General features: G+C 44.6%; 1 protein-coding gene across 10 annotated transcripts in view; it reads left to right on the forward strand.

Annotated features, from left to right (window-relative positions):
* The window catches only part of SEMA5A (semaphorin 5A), a 476,790-nt gene that overhangs the window by 322,345 nt on the left and 132,527 nt on the right, over positions 1-21,918 (forward strand). For all 10 annotated transcript variants that reach the window (XM_055308003.1, XM_055308002.1, XM_055308007.1 and 7 more), the window contains 3 exons: positions 3,702-3,987; positions 7,043-7,178; positions 14,501-14,705. In XM_055308003.1, the coding sequence (XP_055163978.1) occupies positions 3,702-3,987; positions 7,043-7,178; positions 14,501-14,705 (627 nt within the window). The remainder of the gene's footprint in view (positions 1-3,701; positions 3,988-7,042; positions 7,179-14,500; positions 14,706-21,918) is intronic.

Below are 21,918 nucleotides of genomic sequence, written 5' to 3' on the forward strand. Positions count from 1 at the left end.
TTTTGTAAAATGCTTTCTAATCCATAACTCAAGATGTTTTATAAACATGAAAAAAAACAGCTTCTCCATGCATATAATTATAATAAGCTGCCATATACTCATGTCTGCTTTATTATTTTTTTTCTGAACTGGCAGCACCTTCTATTCGTGTGTCGCTCTAATGACAATAAAGAATAAAGGACCTCTCAGATCTCTCTTTCACGCACTTACATTCATTGTAGGCAAGAAGGCGAGTGCCTGATTTATGACTTGTTCAGTTCACTCAGGAGTGACAGATTACTAGTTTGTGGTGAATTGCATTTTAACAAGAGACAGAACTTAAATAATGAGAGGGAAACAGTAGACATCTTATTATACTGCCTGGTGAGAGTCAAACATCTCCTACCTCCGGGGTTATATCTATAAATGCAAGAGATATTTGGCTGTCTGTCTACCAATTATTCCAGCTTTTTTATTGTCTTTGGAAAAGGAACAGGATGCTGGCTGACTTTCAAAAGGCTGTGCTTTCCAGGAAATGGAGCTTCCTGGTTTTACAGTGGGTCGCACCATCGGGGACCCATCATGGTCCTAAAGGGCCACAGTGGGACAGCAGGATGTATTTCCAAGTGTCGTTAGTTCCCTGTCTAAATGGACCTGTAATGGGTGGTGAGTTAGAGAATGGCACACACGACCCACTGAGCATGCATTCTTCCCCCATCTGTACTCAGTAGGAAAAAAAGTGTTTGAGCGTTTCTGTCTGAAGTGTGCTTTGTCGCCCTATCATACAACTATCTCAGGGTGGTTTGGAGATACAGTGGAAGTCTGCTGTGGAGAGAGGAAACTGTGGGCCGGTCTGCATGGCGTTGGCCAGTGTCCCTTCCTAGGAGACATCCAAGTGAAGCTGTTCATCTTGAGCAGTTGATGGACATGGAATAGATGTCCTAAGTGTCACTTCCTGGCTCTCTGGGGCGGTGGTGGCACCTCTTGAAATGTCGTCTCTGGAGTTGGGCAGGTGCTTCCCAGAAGTACTCTTGTCTAATGAGCCTTTGGATTCTTGGCTCCTTCTCCCACTTTTTGTTGCCCTGTCATTCCTGATGTCCCTAATAGCAGCAGGGTAAATTCCGTCTGGACACTTGTCTTCTGGAGTAAACCTGCTCCCCACTCTGGTTTCTAAACCACCATCCCGAATACTGAGTTTTGTGAATGTTATGAATATAGTCCATTGTTCCCTTGTAGCGTGTTGTTTTTTTCAGGGGAGTGCAAGGCTAAGTGCCTAGGCTCTGAGGTCAGATGGTCTGGATTCGGGATGTAACCCCCTTCCCACTGCTAGTTGTGTGAACTTGGCCATTTTACTAATAACTAGTAACACAGTACCTACCTTTATGATGCCTGTGAGTTTAACGAGCACATGAATGGAAGCCCCGAGTGGAAGCCTGGCGCAGTAGCATTAGGACTCTGTAGATATTTTTTAAGTTACAGACTCAGCTCTGACTGGAAGAAACCGTGACAGATCTTTTTACCTTTGCAGCTTCTCATTTCCTCGGTCCAGACCTCCTAGAGACATACACTCTGGTCTTCAGGCTGTTTGTCCTCAAATTGGTAGCAGGAATAGGTCTTTGTGAGGGGGTTTGATAAATGCTGTGGCCTCTGCCCACCCCTCATCCACGCGTGTTGGTGATCATAGCCCCAAGCTGGACACTCCAGTCCTGAATCCTCTTTCTTTGCTTTCTCCATCTTATGTAAGCTTTGTGGTTGTTGTTTTCATGATAATCATGATGATTTTTATTGTTTGTTTTTAGCAAAATGATCAAATTACAATTTTGTTTTAGAGCCTGGGTACAGGGCATATTCTGAACTGATTTAGCCTTCTCTTTAGAATTAGCCGTATAAGTGAATATTTTCTTGAGAAACCAACCAAATATAGTTTTGTAATTGTTCCGTATCTTTGCTTTTTGGGGTCTTCCTCAATGAGTAATTCTCTTTTGGAAGCTCACTAAACACAGGTTCAAAAACATCCGCATTATTTTGCTGAATGTTCCCGAAACCCAGGTCACCTCCTGCTTCTCTGTGAGCATCTTTCTTGATATGAAAACTTGCTATACGGAAAATATGTTTGATTTCCATTTCATACACTTTTTTGCAATCTAGTTTCCTTTATACCCATTTCGGGCTAACATAATAGTGATCTACGAGGATGTTTGACTGTGTATAAATGACAAATAGTCCTTATTGAAGTCTCTATTACCTGACGTGCTTAAATTCCTGAAGAACAATATCACAGACCAGGAAGAACACATTGCATGCACAGCTTACACAGCCTAGAATAGTTACATTTTTATGATGTAAAGTTGAATTAAAATGAGGCATTTTGTGATGATATCTAATATATGTGTTAATTGAAAACTGGTAACAGTTTTTTGGATGGAATAGTAGTCATCAGGATTACCTCCATGTTTATATTTCAGACCTGAGGTGAGCTTGTTGTGTGTCTCACTTTTAACAATGATGGGTTGTCTTGTAGCCAAATGTACTTTTAGTTGTCCTGCCAGTAACACATCTGTTGGTACATTCTGATTGGATCTGGCAAAGTACAAGGCCAATTGAATTGCCCCCAAAAACTAATTGTCCCTGAAATGAGTCCTTGTGGATATAGTTGTTGTGTGTGTCTTTCCATTAATTTTGAACACAAAAGGTTATTGCCATATTATTGTAATGGCACCATAAAATTCAGACACTTGCTAATTGAATAGAAAACCCCTGGCAATAGAGGAAAGAGTAAAAACCAAACCTGGTTATTAGAATTTTTTAAAGATAAATGTTAGGGCATATCCATGTTTGGAAGGGTATCATTTCTACCCTGAATGGATTCAAACAAGAAGCTACAAAGATAACACTTTGAATACTATTTATGAAATTCAGTTGACAAACTAAAATTCCTAAACTCCTAATGGGCTTGGTGATGAAGTAAAGGTTTTACCATAATCTTGTCATTTCTGAATCCTTATTTTTAAGCTAATTATGAGACCAGGAAGCTGGAAGGCATTGACCCTATCTCCATACACTCCCCTCTTCTACGTGGATTTCCCAGCAACCCGGAAATAAGAAAATGAGGCTTGGTCCTCACAGTGATGTGGTCACCATAGTAACTGGAATTGCTAAAGAGAATTCAGGACACTAACCTGATAGTCTCAATGTTTGTTTCAGGTTTCACAAATGAAAACCATCTTCACGTTCTCACTAAAAGCACATAAATTATGTCAGTCATAGGTATTCAAGTAAGATCAAGGAATTTTGTTGTCTTCTATACAAACATGATAATAGACTCCTATATTCTCAATCACACGTATGTTTAATCTCATTTTCCCCCACTCTCTCTGAAGGTCACATGAGAATATACAAGTAACTATTATGTGTTGCTTTAAAGTGTATCACAAAACCCTGTTCTCCCCAGTCACACATTAATGTGTGACTCAAGTGCGGCGTTAAATCAGGATGCTTTCGTGTGAAATCATGTGGGCGATTTCTTGTCACCTGGAACTTCTGTCCTGAGTTCTTCCCTCAGCGCAGATCGTGGAGCTGTTCCCAGGGATCCCACTCGTCCCTCAGAACCTGGGTGGTGTCTGCACGAACCCACATCTCCTTGGAATAAATAACCGAGGAGGTAAGACATAAAGAAACATCATAAGAACATTTACATGTTTCTTCTTTCCTCTGATCTCCAGAACCAAACTTCGTGTCATCATACGACATTGGAAATTTCACCTACTTCTTTTTCCGAGAGAATGCCGTGGAGCACGATTGTGGGAAAACTGTGTTCTCCAGAGCTGCCCGGGTCTGTAAGAATGACATCGGGGGCCGGTTCCTGCTGGAGGACACCTGGACCACATTCATGAAGGCTCGCCTGAACTGCTCCCGGCCCGGGGAGGTCCCTTTTTACTACAACGAACTGCAGAGCACTTTCTTCCTGCCCGAGCTGGATTTGATCTATGGCATCTTTACCACCAATGTGTAAGTAACTGGAAAAAAATTTCTTTCCCTGCTCTTCTGTTCATTGTGAATGAGCCTACTGTTCTCTGACCTTTGTGGTTGCAAAGTTGTTTTAAAAGAAATCTTTCTTATTTTACTGGGCTAATGGCCAAATAAATGTTTGAGTAGGAATTAAATATTATGCGACAATAATGTGATTTCTGAAACTGGTATTTGGAAAATACAGTGAAATGAAAAAGTTTCAATCTATTCCTTGCGTAATTGTAGCATCAAATTACTTTGACTATAAATTTCTCCTTCCTGATGTGCCAGTGTGTTCTGGGCACTTTCTGAAATGCTGGTACATATCAGATGCATTTTTTTTCCCAACATGCAAGTCATGCATTTGTGCAGAATGAAAGCAGTGTTGTCTGAAGAGTCTGATCTTTGAGATAATGTAACTCATGCCTGAATCCCTGCTCAGATGTAAAATGGACATTCTCACTTTCCTGTAACTATGTTTTAACCCTTTGTTCCAGGAGATGGCTAACTTGGGCAAGCATTTCTAAAATGATAATTATACTTTTAAAATATAACTGAAAAAAATGATAATGTCTTTTTTTTTCCTTGAAGGGAGATACTCCTAGCTCCAGAACTGACAAAATTTGGTTGAGGGAAAGCACTTGATGTTTCCTGGTCTTTTGTTCACTCTTAGCCTGGAGGAGTGTGTTGTGACCCACACTTATTTCATATTCGTAGCGCATGTGCCCTGCAAGGGCGCACAGGATCACAGGCCACCCCAGGGGTGACAGATAGCCTTTTCATACTCAGACAAGGTCCGGGTTCTCTTTTGCTGGTGGTAATGCTGGTTTGCAGTGTGGGTTCTGCTTTGGACCATCTTTGAAATCTCTAATCGGGTGGCCTAACAGTCTGGAGAAAACCTGGATCGGGGTGGGTTGAAAGTGCCTCTAACGGGGTTGGGTGAGCAGCTGTCCTCGGGTGTCTGGGATTGCCCTGGCGTCAGCCCTGTGTCCCAGGAAACCTCACAGTCCTGGGAGAATTGGGGAAGCCTGTTGAAATTGCTAGAGACTCACTTCATCTGCTCTTCCTTCCCTGTTACTCTTTCTCTCTGTTCTTTCCCCTGCGGAGCTTAAGTGCTAACAGCCGCTCGATAATAACATTTACTCCAGAAGAGTCTTCTTTCTGACATGAAGTTAGAAAAATAAGACAGAAATGGAAGGCTCCCCACCCACCCTTGCCCCACTATGACCATCTTCATTGTAAGCCTGGTTTTCAACCCTAGAGGTTATTTTCTGTCTTTGATAAGTTTCTTTTAAAAAATCAATTTATAGTTTCTCAAGTTGATTTGCTTTCCAAACCTGGTTTAAGAAATAGTGTTGGCGGCACAAGATGGATGTTCAGTTGCTGAGTTGACATCAATTTTATACACAATGGGAGCTTGGCTTACTTAGCTGTTCATTCCCCTGGCTCTGGGCAAAAATGAACAATTTAAAAAGTTATATAAGTATCACATCTGGGCCATTCCAGTGGTGAATGGTCAATTCAGATACTCGCAAAACCAGGTTTTAGACTATTTCGGACCATTTGTTGAGTCTTGCAGATCCCCATCAAGTTGGAAATCACCCAGTCTGTAGCAAGTATACTAGCAGAGATAGAATCGCTGGATCTTCCCTCTCTCCCTCCAACACCTAGTCTCACCAGGTCTTAGGAACAACTTTCTAATAGAGCCATTTCGAATCCCACAATATACTCCATCTCTCCTCCCTCTCATATCTCAGCCTTGATCTTAACCCTCTGGACAGATGACTGCGTTTTTTTAAAGATTTTATTTGTTTATTCATGAAAAACAGAGAGAGAGAAAGGCAGAGACACAGGCAGAGGGAGAAGCAGGCTCCCTGGGGGGAGCCCGATGTGGGACTCAATCCTGGGACCCTGGGATCATACCCTGAGCTGAAGGCAGACATTCTACCCCTGAGCCACCCAGGCATCCCAATGACCACATTCTTTACAAGAATTGCTCCAAATTGAAAAAGTGAACGATCAGAGACAGCCAATTGTTGCCTGGCTCTGCATTGGGTGGCTGCTTTGAAGCCGAGCTCCCGGTGCTTCTGCTCATGGTTTTGGTTGGCCTCTGTATACTACTCATCATGGCCTCTTAGCACTGGGAGTGGGGATGACGGTCATCGTTCTAGCTCCTTCTGACCTGGGACTGTAAGGTTGTCTTACCCCTTTGGCCATGGGTTGGGCAGCAGGAAATGGGATACTACTGTAGGGTGGGGGTCGCTGCAGCTTCTACCCCTTTGTTCCCAGATGTCTAAAAATGGCGACTCACAGATGGTAGAAATCAGAGCTGTGCTCGAAAATGCAGATTTATTTAAGCAGACAATATTTTGCTGTTTCCACACTTAGTGAAAGGGCACCGAACTCCTAGGAGCCTCCCATTTACAGCTCCCTCTGCAGAGCTTGAACTCTGATTTGAGGTTTCAAGATTTTCCTCCGTCAAGTTTTTCCCATTGACCCTTTGAATTTAAAATGCTTTTTAAATTAAAAAAGGAATAAAAAAAATGTGAAGGGTCTCTGACAGGCACTTTTTGCAAAACACTTTTAGTCAGTTATTATTTGAGGGGTTGAAAACACACACAGCTCTGTGAGGATTTGAGAAGAGCAGGAGCAGTGGGCCCCGCTGGCGTCCAGGAACTGGGTGAACAGTGGGGTTGAGAGCCCCCTGGACTACAGGGAGGCTCCAGCCCCTGCAGGAAGATGCCTGCTTCCTCCAGAATTTGAAAGGCCTAACATGCAACTCTTCACAGTCCTTTGTCACCCTCCTTGTGGCTGAGTGGATTAATCCCATCTGGCAGGATTAGAAGGGTCATAACTGCTAAATAGTCTGGCTTCTACACTGAAGGGTTTGTTTTCCACAAAGAAACCACGGAGATGCCCAGTCATGTCCTCAACTTCCTCCTCACGGTGCTGAGGAGCCAGTGGTCTGGAGGTTGCCCAGCAGGCGCCTATGCTGCACAGCGTCCTTGTGGGGCTCTCTGACCGTGCCTCCCCCATCTCTTCCTCGGCCCCCCAGGAACAGCATCGCTGCCTCAGCCGTGTGTGTCTTCAACCTGAGTGCCATCTCCCAGGCCTTCAACGGACCCTTCAAGTACCAGGAGAATTCACGGTCTGCCTGGCTGCCATATCCCAACCCCAACCCCAACTTCCAGGTAATTTCTGGGGGCCCAGGGCCACTCCTTCCCCAAGGAAGCAGAACCCCATGTAGACGGCCTGGCACAGTTGAACCCCCACACACACCCCCGAGTGTGCACAGTGCAGCTGGGAGCCCCCCAGCCATCGCGGACAGGCCCCCACTCAGCTTGGCTCATGGAAGGGGGCCGAGGCCTTTTGTCAGCTGAGGTGCCTGGGCCGTTAAGGGTTTTTTGTTGGCTGGAAACCCGAGGCTGCACTGAGAAAGGCCAGCATAAAGCAGCAGGCTGGGAGTCCAAGCTTCAATTAGTGCTAATGGTGGTGGACTCTGTGTCCCCAGAAGCTCTGATCCCTAATGAATGACACTGTAGTGAATGGAGCCCAGGGCACAGAGCAGTGGAGACACATCAACAGAACTAGAGCACTAATTGGTGAATGTGGCGAGATTTCCCATCGGGGTGAGCAGGCTGTGATGGTACAGCCTGGGGCGGGGTGGGGGGGGGGTGTGCAGGAGTGGGCAGAGCAGATGGTGGCCGTTTGCTTATGAATCACAAAATTACAGGATGTTTGAGCTATAAGGGGCTCTGTATGCCATGTACTCTCCTCTCCCAATTTCAGAAAAAGCTGAGACCCAAAGAAGTTATTACTTTTCTCACATTTGGCCGGCAGCCAGTGTATTAGTCTGCATGGGCTGCTGTAACAAAATGCCCCTGACCAGGTGACTTGAATAACAGACCTGTGTTTTGTCACAGTTCTGGAGGCTGGAAGTCCTAGATGAACTCTCAGACTGATTCAGTTTCTGGAAAGCTCTCTTCCCTCGCTTGAATGTGACCACCCTCACCCTGTGTCTTCATGTGGTCGTTCCTCAGTGAGTGGGGAGAGATACTAATCCTGTGGGATCAGGACCCCACACCTGTGACCCCATTTAGCCTTAATTATCCTTAGAAACTCCATCTCCTAAGACCGTCACACTGGGGGGTTGGGGCTGCAACCTCTGCATTTTGGGAGGAGACACACATTCAGTCCACAACAGCGGGCTTGCCTTGAGGGCCTCCCTTCTGACAAGAATGCTCATAAGATCGCCATCATCCTCAGCATGGGTGTAGCTTTTAGTACCACCAAGTGCTCGTCATGATGCACGCTGGCCACGATGCCGTGATCCGTAATGAATTCTCCCTTGGACAGAGGGGCGCCAAGCCTCAGTGCCGATCATCAGGCTGAGGACACTGTCTGCTTAGCAGCTGAGCTGAGATCTCAGACTCAGTCCCCAGCTGCAAAGCCCCAACATCTTCCATCTAAAAGACCATTCGTTAGCACGAGTCAGTGCTAGAACCGTCTCCTGTAGCCAGGCTTCCGAGCTCTGGTTGGTTTATCATTTCAACACATCGTACCTTCTAAGAAAACTGGAAATAAGAAAAAATTCAATTATTTTATACTTTACTTAGACTAAGCCGGAGCCATTCAGCTCTTGTCATTTTGAAAGAGGTTTCTTTTTTTTTTTTTTTTTTTACTTAAATTTTTATTTTTATTTAAGAGCATGGAAAGACATGAGAAATTCATGCAAGATGGCACTAAACTGCTGAGCCATCCGGCTGCCCAACTAACTGCAATTTAAATAAAAACTTAAAAAAAGAAAAAAAAAGAACATGGAATTAGCAGCAAATGGGTGGTTTTTACATGCTCTTTACCATTTGCTGGTTTACTGGAACATTCAGTTAGCACCCACCATCTCTCATTCTCACTGATCAGATAAGGAAGGTGGGAACACAGAGGCACAGGATTATTTTAGGGATAAACTTTGATAATATTGATTAATGTGCCTTGCTAACTGTAGAATATATTTGAACAAGATGACTTTCAGGGACCATTTACTGTGTGCCTTCTGGGTGTCACACATGGTGTTAATGCTTTATTATATGCTTGTTACCGTTCGTCTCCCCAGCTCTGTAAGGTGGGCATCATCCTCCACACGTTAGAAGTTGGGAAACCAAGTGATCAGGTTTATATGTATTATGCCAGCCCTGCTGCTAGGAAGGTTCAGTACTAGACAAATTCCTATTACAGGTGAGGTGAGCTAACAGTTTAGTGGAACCGAACCTGCAGTAGCTCCAGCTCCTCATGGCATAGACAGCTTATGTCATTATTAACTGAACACTGATCCTTTGCCCCTCTGCTCTTTGCATTGAATTCCCCTCTGCCCCCAATGCTGGGGCGCACCATAACTGTTTAGGAAGGCCCTTTGTGAAATCCTGAAGGTGAAATAGATCATTCCCTTTAAGAAAATTCTTTGTTGGGGATTTACCCCAAAGATACAGATGCAATGAAACCCCGGGACACCTGCACCCCGATGTTTCTAGCAGCAATGTCCACAATAGCCAAACTGGAAGGAGCCTCGGTGCCCATAGAAAGATGAATGGATAAAGAAGATGTGGTCTACGTATACAATGGAATATTACTCAGCCATTAGAAACAACAAATACCCACCATTTGCTTCGACGTGGATGGAACTGGAGGGTATTATGCTGAGTGAAATAAGTCAGTCGGAGAAGGACAAACATTATATGTTCTCATTCATTTGGGGAATATAAATAATAGTGAAAGGGAATAGAGGGGAAGGGAGAAGAAATGGGGAGGAAATATCAGAAAGGGAGACAGAACATAAAGACTCCTAACTCTGGGAAACGAACTAGGAGTGATGGAAGGGGAGGAGGGCGGGGGGTGGGGGTGAATGGGTGACAGGCACTGAGGGGGGCACTTGACGGGATGAGCACTGGGTGTTATTCTGTATGTTGGCAAATTGAACACCAATAAAAAATAAATCATTATTTTAAAAAAATGAAAATTCTTTGTAAAATCCTGAAGGTTAGAAAAATTAACAAAGATGCTCACTATATTTATAGGGTACTTTTAATGCCTTGATGTTTCTATTGCAAACATCTTCACAATGAACGGTGACTTAATAAACCCGTGGTGCCTTACCACCTCCAGGCAGTGGATAACTTTTAGCCTCTTTGTCTGAATATATTTGTAGCACACAGCAAAATCCCTCATTTCCTAAGGCCACAGGCGTCTGGTTTTATAATGCCAGTGTCACACTGAAGGGCTTACTCACGTTGATGAGATGGGAGTAGCTCTGTGCCATATAACAAATGAAGCTTGCAGAGATGCGGCGTGCATTCCAGGCAGGAAGCTTGCTTAGCTGGCCTTAACTTGTTTGGGGAGAATTTAAGATTCGCAGGGAACTAAAATTATAGATGATGATGATTCCTTATATAATCTCTGGTATAAATATGTACCAAGGATTTTTTTTTTGGTTTACCATATTTGATAACCGTGTTGGCATAGGCATCCTTACTGACATTTCATGAGACTGTCTAGCTGGCACAGGGTGGGAATACATTTTGAACCAAGGATCCCCTCACTAGTCAGATATAAATGGTCTTATGTTTGCAGCAACCAGCAGTGAGAAGTGTTTTTTTTTTTTTATTCTTGTTTGCCTACTGACATTTGGAATTTTATGCAGCTCTTAGAACTAGAACTAGCAAATAAGTTAGAGGAGTAGAAATATGATTCAGGTTGAGGAAGGAGAATGGATTAAGAACAGTGCATCTTTTTTCAAGATTTAATACAGAAATCTCAATTGAAAACAACAAAACAATGAAAGATATTTAGTATTTTTATCAGTTGCCATCTAGAAACCACTGTAGGCAGTGCTGTGAAAGCCTACCTTGTTAGAACCTGCAGTCCCCAAAGTCATCCCAGCCCTGAGCTTCACAAGGAAAAAATGAGTTGGTCAGTAACAGAAAACACCATCTAGGTCCAGTGGGCAGACTCCAGAATTTTCTGTGCAGTAGTTTGATAACCACCAATCAGAAATGATGGAGCCAAAATGGAAAACAGACCTTAAAGGTGGTCAGGCAGGTGAGGAAGCCATTGCTGGACCAAATGAAGGGGTTGGCAGTGTCATCAGGACCCTTCGATACACAGTGCATGTTTGCAGCAAGATAGGAGGAAGAGGGTCATTAAGATCAGGGATTCTAAGCCTGAGGCTGGATGATTGTGGACTCGGACAAAGCTCCGGCAAGCTGGAATGAGGATGGGTCTACTGTCCCTGAAACAAACAAAAATGCAAGTATTCTTGCATTAAAAAATTTAGTAGAATGATTACCCTTATTACTTTCAGAAGCGTTAGCACGACAGCCATTGTGGTTTGTAACACACTCGAAGACAGTGACTCTTTGTATTGTTTCCGTCTTGCACAGAGTCCCCAAGGTGTCACAGAGACACCATGGGAACCCAGCGTATCAGACACAGCTAGAGAATTTGCTGCCTATTAGAGAGCGAGGTGGGTTACTTACGAGCCAATAAATATATACTGTAAATCTCTATAGCTTTCAGAATATTTGAAAAAGAATCCTTGGGTGAGATATTTATCATAGGCAGGCAAAATAAACCAAGATGTCATAGAGGAGAGTTCTGAATTCGTTCTTGGCCAAAGATGTTACCCAATTCCAATGTGGGGGGTTTTCCAACACCAGCTGGGTGTCCTACGATTCAACTCAATTCTGACACCGTTTGCCAGGAGAGAACATCAGCTGTCACAGGTACAAGGATCAGTCCGACTCCTCCCCACCCCCTCGCCACTTCAGATGCTGATCTTAAGTCCAGGTCCCCACCTGTGCTTCCGGCCCATTGATTCTCCAGGGAAAATTTCAATGACCTCTCCCTTGGGTTCAATTAATGAGGGCCCCGGTAACAATAGTGGGGCTCACAGAACTCAGAGAAACATTTTAATTACTAGATTACTGGTTTATTTTAAAAGGACTTAACTCTAGAACAGCTAGCTGGAGGAGATGTGCAACACAAGGTCTAGAGAAAGGTATGGAGCTACTCCATGCCCACTCTGAGCACCACTCCCCCCTAATCTCCACCTGTTTACCAACCTGGAAACTGTCTGAATCCTGTGAGTTTGGGGATTTTATGGAGGCTTCATTACAAGGCATGATTGACTAAATCATTGGCCGTCGGTGATTGAATGTAACCTCCAGCCTCTCTCCCTTCGCTGGCTATCAGCAGTGGATTGAAAGTTCCTGCCTTCTAATCAAGCAATTGGATCTCCTATCAACTGGCCCCCCTCCTTAGGTTACCTGGGGGCTGTAGCCCAAGGGTCACCTCATTGACATGACAAAGGGCACCTTGACTCCTCATAGCACCCAGAAAATTTCCATGGTTTAAGGAGCTCTGTGTCAGAAAGACGACAAAGACCAAATATGTACTTTGTACAAATCATAATATCACAATGGCAGTTTTGGTTGATGACTTAAGATATGGGGACCAGGGTCAAAAGGACAAAGGCAGAGCAGAGGTCCTACCACCCAACTCTAGCCCACCAAGGCCTCCCAGGTCTCGCAGACCTCCCAGTTCCTCAGGAGCAGCACAAGGTCCTCAGTTTTGTGTTATGACTCCTGGTTTTCGTGATGCCAATTTTTTAAAAAGACACTGTGCCAACAACACAAAGCCTAGGTGTAAAATTTCACCCAACAGGTCGATAGCTGAGTGCCACCTGTGCTTCAGCACTGCCATTGACTTTGGGAAGAGAAAACTGCCAAACACAGAGTCTCAGAACTAGAGCTCACCTGGGTAGACCTCAGACCAAGCCTGGGGAGAGCTGTCGTTTTGTAACACGTTTGTTAACAGGCAACATGCCTGTCCTTTAAGTGCTACTGATACCTAGGATGATAGTGTGAAACCTCCTAGCACTGCCCCCTGCCCTACTAGCAGCTGCTTGTGTATTCACCCACGGATTCTATCCTTTATTTATTCATGCATTTCCCCTGGCCACTGCAGCTCAGTGGACCATAGAATTGCTGTCCTGCTACAAGACAAATAGGCCACTGGGTGAATGGCTTCTCTGTGCCAGGCACACTGTTTTGTTCTTGGCATTTACAAGCACTTTCAATTAATTTACAAATGCCTTCCACTGATGATCTCAGTTGGCTTCACAACCACCCCGCAGAGTGAGAGGAGTAAGTGTTTTTCTAGCTACTTTATAGAGACAGGTGGAGAGGCAGTGACTTACCTGAGTTTGCGTGGCTCCCTGGGCAGCAGAGCTGACCATTCACCTGACCACAAGTGGTGCCGTCCCCTGGCAGATGGGCTGCCCTTTCAGGGATGTGTGACATCGACTCTACACTGGACAAGACTTAGACTCCATTCCTCTCTGATAGTCTCTGATTTTACAACCAGCGTATCATTTTACGGCATGTAGGGCACTTTATCAGGTGCTACATAAGTATCATCTATTTTTTAAAAAGCCATTTCCATCTTACAGTTTTGCACCTCTCACTTGTTACAAAACCGAGTATTAGAGATGACGTGTTACAAACAACAGTCTCAGGTGGTACGGGCAGGGAGATGCATTTCCATCAAACTTGCTCATGGGAAGTGCTGCTGAGGTTCAGCCTTTGTTGGCACCAGGATTTAAGCTTATGAAAGTGATGAGAAAGGTTGATGAGGATTTTCTGATCATGTGCTCTGCCCCAGAAAAGCTTTTCTCTCTTTCCCACCCCTCTTTCTACCTCATCCTTGCCAAAACTCATTCTACACAGCACTTACCTGCCCACCTCTCCACACCACAACGCAGGATTCACTTCTCAGCAATTGCCAGGCCTGATGTTTCCCCCCTGGTTATACCAGATTCATCTTCACATGACAGCACCCTGTCTGAACATCTGTTTCCTTTTCTTCTTCCTGCGTTCTTTTACCCTCATCTTTCCCCATTTCCCTTCCTCCCTCATCCTGGCTTGGAGAATGAGCACAAAGCAGTGAGGCCAGCAGTGTTCCACCCAGGTGGAAAATACTGGAATAATATTACATAATTTACAGATGAAAATGGCCTAATTCTGTCTCCATGGAATCCATATCTTGCTTATAGACCTGCCATTCTAATAGGGAAAGTAATAGATCTCTGCGATGTTCTCGATTGCTGCCTTTTCAATTTGGGCACCGATTTACCAGCTAGATGTAGCACGTGGCCGGACAGCTCCTATGTGACTCACCAGGTGATGAGGAGTTGTATGCACATGTGTCTGAGTTAAAGTCAGCACTGACTTCCACTTTATTTTTAGCATCTAATCATCCACTTATGATGGAGTTTAAAGACTCCTCGAATGTGATGAGCTCAAATCTAGAATGGGAGGGGACACTGAGGACAGGGACTTGGGGGCAAACGGAAAAGATCCAGCTTCCAGGGTGCCCTCCACAGCCAGAGTTTGGGGGGGGGCAGCTGTGGGGGTCCAGCTGGCCCGTGGGGGTCCCAGTCACGGCCTGCCTTCCCTTGCAGTGCGGCACGGTGGAGCAGGGCCTGCACATGAACCTGACGGAGAGGAACCTGCAGGATGCTCAGAAGTTCATTCTGATGCACGAGGTGGTGCAGCCGGTGTCCTCGGTCCCCTCCTTCATGGAAGACAGCAGCCGCTTCTCCCACATGGTCGTCGATGTGGTGCAGGGTACAGACACGCTCATCCACGTCATCTATCTGGCCACAGGTAGGAGTTGCTTCCACCGAGTTTTCTGCCATGCTTTGCTTTCATGTTGTAAATTCTAAATTTGCAGTTTTGGTGACAAGCTGTGAGTCTGTGTTCTCTCCTCACCCAGCAAAACCCACAGAGCAGCCTGGTCTTCATCATCCTCTGTGCTTCTCACAGGAAACTTGGTTTCACTCTCTTTTTGTCTTACCTTCTCCTAATTTTAGTTGGGAAGACAACGCCTGATTTCTTAACTATTATGCCTGCACAACTCATAAAATAAGTCTTTTCTTAGTGAGACCATTTTCAGTTGGATAATTAAAGACAATGGTATCTGTTAGAGGACGTTGTTGGGTGTGATACTATCCTGGGATTGTCATCGTGATTTTCATTTGGTTCAAAACAGTGCTCACAGGATATTCCTGTTGTGGGATGTAGCTACAAGCATTTTGAGGTGTATGTTTGGAGGCACAAACAACAAGTTGTTTTAAAGAAAACATAGGCAACACTGTCTATCAAATTATCAGTGACAGCTAGAATGTCTGTTTTCCAATGTCCCTAGCATATTGGAGGCAGGTCCTGTCTTGGTTTGTGGCACAGACAGCGAAGGGTGCCTGAGGCCAGCCTCAGTGACCCTGTCCCAGTTCGAACACTTGTCCACCTATGCCTTGCCTTCGGGTCCTCCCACACAGAGCTCCCTCACCCTGGAGCCCGCCCCCACCTCTATATCCTCTGCCCAGCACCCTGTGTAATGGCCAGTTTCTCACAGAACACAATTTCCATTGCTGTTGCTGTTTATAATATCCTATATACCTATCAGTTGGTTTCATGAAGTCACCAAGATTTATTGAATATTTACTATTTTGTGGTTCATATAAGCAATGATGGTCAGACGATGAGCAGACAGTCAACATCCTCCTCTCCTGAGGACAACACGTATCAACCAGCTTCTGTGGGAAATGACAGACAGGTGTAACAGGCTTATGTGGAGGATGTGAATAGAGCCACGGGCTCACAAGAGCCAGGGAGGCTCCTGTACTTGGCTGGTGAGGGTTGGCCTCCCCCAGGAGGTGACACTTAAGCTGAGAGCCATCTAAGGAGGAAGACCTGGCCTTGTAGGAGGAGGGAAACAGCAAAGGTGCAGGAGTGGTCAGCTATGGGCGGTGGCACCATGGTGTCAGGTAAGGTAAGGACAAAGATGTGACCTTGGGATTGCCAAAGGAGGCCATCGGTGCCTCTAAAGGTCAGTCTGAGGGAGGAGTGGGGAGGAATTGAGGTGCAAAGTCCATGATGAGCAAGTCTTCAAAGAGGATTGACGGGAGCCGGAGGGACTGGGAGGTCAAGTTTATTGTGTTTTAAGAGAAGACAGAGAATTATCATAGCAGTGTGCATCTTGTTCACTAGAGCATAAGAAGGAATCATGGCTTGTTTTCTGCCATTTTTATCCTTGATGCCTACAGGGTGCCAGGCATGTGGTAGATTGAGGAATGAGTGAACTGGATCTTTCCAAAGGTTTCCCTAGGTTGGTTGGTTGGTTGGTTTGTTTTCCATAAATGTTTTGGTTGGTGTCACAGAGAAGAGAGTCCTCTTGGAATTCCAGGAGGCCATTGAGTGTCTCATCAGTATGCAGAGTGGGGATGGTGAAGGGGAGATGAGGTCATCCTGAGCAGGCCGTGGAGGGTCTGGACGGTGAAGCCTGAAGCTTCAGCCTAGGAATTCCGACTCTTCCACAACCAAAGCTGTAAGAAGGTGACATCTGTTTCCTTGTGTTTATAATGATTTGTACTGAGCTGTTGAGGATTTCTAATGGCACTCTCCAGGTACTTTAATTTTGACTTATGTCTCAGTCAGTTCAGGTTACAGTAACAAAATACTATAGACTGGGGGTGGGTCAGGAAGAGTGGTTTAAAAGACAAATCTATTTCTCACCATTGTGGTCGCTGGAAGTTCAGTATCAAGGTGCTAGCCAGTTTGTTTCCTGGTGAAAGTCCTCTTCCTTGTCCCTAGATGTCCATCTCCTTGCTGTGCCCTCATAGGATGGAAACAGAGATCATATCTCTTGTGTCTCTTTTAGTTTTTTTAAAGATTTATTTATTTTAGAGAGTGAATGTGAATAGGGGAGGGGGTAGAAGGAGAGAGAGAAATCTTCAAGCAGGCTCCCCACTGAGCATGGAGCCCAACCCAGGGCTCCATCTTATGACCCTGAGATTATGACCTGAGCTGAAACCAAGAGTTGGCCACTCAACCAACTGAGCCACCCAGGTGCCTCCCCTCTTATGTCTCTTTAAAAGAGCACTAATCCCATTCATGAAGGCTCTACCCTCATAACCTAATGAAATCCCAAAGGCCCCATCTCCAAATATCATCGCTTTGAAGATTAGGGCTTTAGCATGAATGTTGGGAGCACACACGCATTCAGTCCATAGCAATGAGAAAGTTGTTCTACCACTTTATATATTTATTTATTTGAGAGAGAGAGAGAGAGAGCATGCATGAGCATGGGGAGAGACAGAGAGAAAGAGAGAGAGAGAGAGAAAGAAAGAGAGAGAGAGAGAGAAGCAGGCTTCCCACTGAGCAGGGAGCCAGACACAAAGCTCAAGGACCCTGGGATAATGACCTGAACCAAAGACAGATGCTTAACCGACTGAGCCACCCAGGAGCCCCTCTACTACTTTTTAAAAGTTACCCACATGAATAAAATATTTGCAGATTTTTATTACAAACAATAAGCTTTTGCAGAATCTAAACCAGTCAAAACAGACCAATTTGGGTAAATTACAGATTTGAGATGAAATTATGATCAACATCCATGACTTTTTAAATAGTACATCATTCTAGAAACTTGCTTGCCCATGTCTGTGTCGTAGGACGTCAAGACTGAGCTACCACTCCCCTCTGCACCCCAGCCCATCACCTCCTACAGGATAAGGAGGGGATTAGCTCAGATCTTGGTAGCCAGCCATCCCAGGCTGTCTTGTCTTGCCTCTAGGTTTGCAGATCTGATTCTGAGAGTCATATACCATGTGCCCTTTAGCAGATATGTCTATGGAGGTTCACTTGTTTATTCTACAGGCCTGATGTTTTGCTTTTGTTTTAATATACTGACTCTGGACAAATTGAAAATTGGCATGCATCAAGATGTTGCTAACTGGAGTCACAGGTTGGGATTATTGGGGAAGATGCCGTATAGAGAACTCTCTTGCAGTTTCCATGCATCACTAGGCAGGATGTTTGTTAAACTGTAAGAAAGAGGAGGTTCTAGTGGGTGAAGGTCCCTTCCAGCAGAGACAACCATGGATACATGGGGTCCTAAAGTGAGGCCCCCTCAAACCATGTACAGGGACTCGGAAGCTTGAACAGTTCCACTGGCAGCTGGATGCGTATTTAAGTTTGTTTAAACTAGCTGGGTAATTCTAATTGTAGGACATCTGTAAATTACAAATGTCATGTCTCAATCAAGTTCTGGATCTTTTCATGTGTTGTTCTTTTTTTATTCTAAATATTTTATTTATTTAGTTTGCGAGTGATGAGAGGGGCAGAGGGAGAAGGAGAGAGAATCTCAGGCAAACTGTGCTGAGTGTGGAGCCTGATGCAGGGCTCGATCCCATGATCTTGAGAGGATTACCTGAATCAAAACCAAGAGTCCAATGTGCTCCACTGACTGAGCCACCCAGGTGCCCTTTCATGTATCTCTTACAGCACTGATCAATATATTTTGAAGGAAATACCTTCTTGTCTATGTTTTTGTTTAGAATAAAATTCATTTTAAAAGATATATCTTTATGATCAAATATTTAGGTTTATTCTTTATTTCCAAGGAATTGAAATGTAAAACTGGAATATGAATACTGGAAAGAATTGTCCAAAATGCCAGTCTATTTTCACTTACCCTGCTAAGACCTGAGCAACTTCCTGACAAGGAGGGATGACAAAGGTAGAGATTTTGACTGAAAATTCTAAAGGCTCATGTTGATGTGGTCTTTTATTTATATCTTTCGAGTAGAAAGATATAAATAAACTCCAGTAGAGTTCCATCAAGACAAAACATGGGGCATTCCTCTTCTTTGATGCTAAAGCTAATACTGAGCACACATAGTTGGGGTACGTCTGGTCCCATTCCAGCACCTGCTGGACTTCATCTGGGAATTTACAAGCCTCAACTGGTAGAGCGTGAGTGTAGCGTTCCTAACCAGGGAACATGAAGCAGAGTGCTTCCTAACTTGCTAATAAAATCAATTTGCTCTCTTGGCTTTGGGAATCCAGGTCTGGTGATACATTTATTTACTCCCTCCCTTGATTTTACTTGAATTAACAGGAGTTGGAGAAAACCTGCCAATGGCCATTTGAAAGTTGGTGTATTTTATTTGTCAGTATTATCTAAAAATCGAAGTGAAATAGACCTTGCTAATAGTGCTGTTGATGGTGCTTCTTGCAGCTTGAATGGCTTTTCCCTGCCGGCTGCCACCCCACTGAGGCGATGGGCCTTTCCCGGACACCTCCCGGGTCTGTTAGCTGCTGCTCCCATTTCTCTCACTTACTGGAAATCCAGCCAGGGCGAGGCTCATTAGCTGGGCCACAACTGTGCTGCTGTTTTATAAGCTCTTTCTTTGAAGGTCTTCTCAGAGCAAGAGGCAACACGGCAAATGGTCACTCCTTTGGAACATATGTGCCTGGGGGCACCTGGGTGGCTCTGCGGTGAAGCGTCTGACTCTTGATTTCTGCTCAGGTCATGACCTCTGGGTCCTGGGATCGAGCCTTGCTTTGGACTCCATGCTCAGCATGGAGTCTGTTCGTCCCTCTCCCTCAGCTCCTACGCCCCTCATGCTCTCCCTCTCTCTCTCTCTCAAATAAAAATAAAAAAATTAATAATGATAATAAACAAAATAATAATATGTATGCTTGGACTCTGTAAGTGACTGAGTCTCACATCCTGCTCAGCTGCCCCTGCAAAGACAGAGTTAGAGTCGCGCTGACCACCCTCTGTCCTTGGTTCAGATTGCCGCCTCCCTGCGTCGCGGGGGAGGCCCCCCAGCTGGCTCCACCTTCTCCGCCTGCCCCTCGTGTGGCTGTTACTCAGGCTCTAATCCCAGTGGTTCTGTTTCATGCTACTGCCCTGGAAATACCGTTCAGTTTCCGGGTTTCTACTCTGCCTTCCAGGATGAAGTGTGTTACTTTTATTTTTCCTTTGTCTCCATGCCAATGCGTCTCTAATCGAGTATGTGTCTTTGCCACACAGATTGCTTCTGCTCCCTATTCTCTCCTGTTCGTGATCGGGCGGCCCATCCTGGAGATGTGATCCCTCCACCACGTCTGCTAACCATCTGTTTTATTTTTCCATAAGCCATTCCCTTATTTCAGTCTCTTACTATTTCTACAGTACTCTTTTATTTATTTGATATTTTTTTAGAGATTTTATTTATTTATTTATTTATTTATTTATTTATTTATTTATTTGAGAGAGACAGAGATAGAGAACACGAGAGAGCAAGCACAGGTGGGGAGAGGGGCAGAGGGAAAAGCGGGCTCCCCGATGAGCAGGGAGCCCAAGGTGGGGCTGGATCCCAGGACCCCGGGATCATGACCTGAGCCGAAGGCAGATGCTTCACCGACTGAGCCACCCAGGCGTCCCTCCAGTACTATCTTATACCAGTGTTTGTTCAGCTTGAGAATGAATAAGACCTGGATTCTGATTTTTAGTACAGAGATCTGGCATTTTATACACATACACACACAGAGAGAGAAAGGAATGTGTTTAGAACAGGGAAAGAGCTAATCACAAATTACAAATTTTATTTTAGTTTTTAAATTCTATTTTATTATTTTTTATTGAAGCATAATTGATACACAATGTTACATTAGTTTCAGGTATAGTTTATACATTATGCAGAATGCTGGGATTTGTAACAGGCTCCCAGGTCAACTTAATGCTGTACATTTCTGGACCATATTCAAGTCATGCCATTCTGGATGAAATAATAATTTTCTTGACCTAGAATCTGTAACAGATGTACCTTACCTTTCTCTATGATTAGGCTCTGACATCATCGTGATTGGTTCCTAATTGTGATGCAGATGTGAAATCTGTTATTCAACATGAGCCTAACAGATATGTTTTACTGTTGGTTTCAGTGGCTGCTGGTATGATTTGCTAACTAGTACACAAAACATCTGGGACTTGATTTAAAAGAAAATGTCTAAGATGCATAAGCTAGTACACAATGATGAAAATTTATCAGGCAATGGGGAGCCTGGGTGGTTCAGTCAGTTGGGTTTCTGACTCTTGATTTCAGATGCAGGCCGTGATCTCAGGGTCATGAGATTGAGCCTGCTTTGGGCTGTGCTGGGCATGGAGCCTGCTTAAGAGTCTCTCTTCTTCTCCCTCTGCCCCCCCCACCCCAGCCCCACTGGCATGCCTGCTTGCTCTCTCTCTCCCCCCTCAAAAAAAATTTTATGTGTGTGTGTGTCTGAAAAGGGAGAAATGGAAATTTAGGGATCAGATTCCATGGAGAAGTTTCATCCGTGAATACCACAGGCTCCCTGCCCTTAAGAAGCTTGTATTTTAGAGAGAAATACAATTAAACTGTTATATGAAATGTCACTTGGAGAAAAAAAATAAAGCAGAGACGGAATGTGAGAGGCCAGGGTTTTAGTCACTTCTAAGTGTAACGAATGGGATCCATTCTGTTTATTGATTATCAGAAGGTAGGAGGTAGAGCTTGGGATTGTACTTTCAAGGACTTCTGTGTTTTGGAAGGCATCATCCTGAGTCTTTTCAGTAGAAATTAGACCCCATAAATCTGACTTTTACGAAGTTTCCAGCTACTGAAGGGAGTCATCTCACTGAGACTGCCCACTGAGCAGGGGAAGGGGTCACTGAACAAGTGATGTTCTGAAGGCTGCCAGAGATTGGGGTCACATAACTCCAGGGAGGAGAAAGGAGACACCTTGATGTAGATGGAACCCAAGCATCCATGCCTTCTCATGGCTTTTCTGGGAGTACCATGGAGAAAATAGAGCCAGTGCTCCATCCTACCTTCCCATTGTTTCCTTCCAACTATGTATATACATTTATTTTTTAAGATTTTACTTATTTCTTTGGGAGAGAGAGATCATAAGCAGGGGAAAGAGGTAGAGGGAGAAGCAGACTCCCCACTGAATAGGAGCCCGATGCAGGATTTGATCCCAGGATCCTGGGATCATGACCTGAGCTGAAGGCAGACGCTTAACCAACTGA

This window comes from Nyctereutes procyonoides, unplaced genomic scaffold (genome assembly GCF_905146905.1).
Source record: "Nyctereutes procyonoides isolate TBG_1078 unplaced genomic scaffold, NYPRO_anot_genome, whole genome shotgun sequence".
Taxonomy (NCBI): Eukaryota; Metazoa; Chordata; class Mammalia; order Carnivora; family Canidae; genus Nyctereutes; species Nyctereutes procyonoides.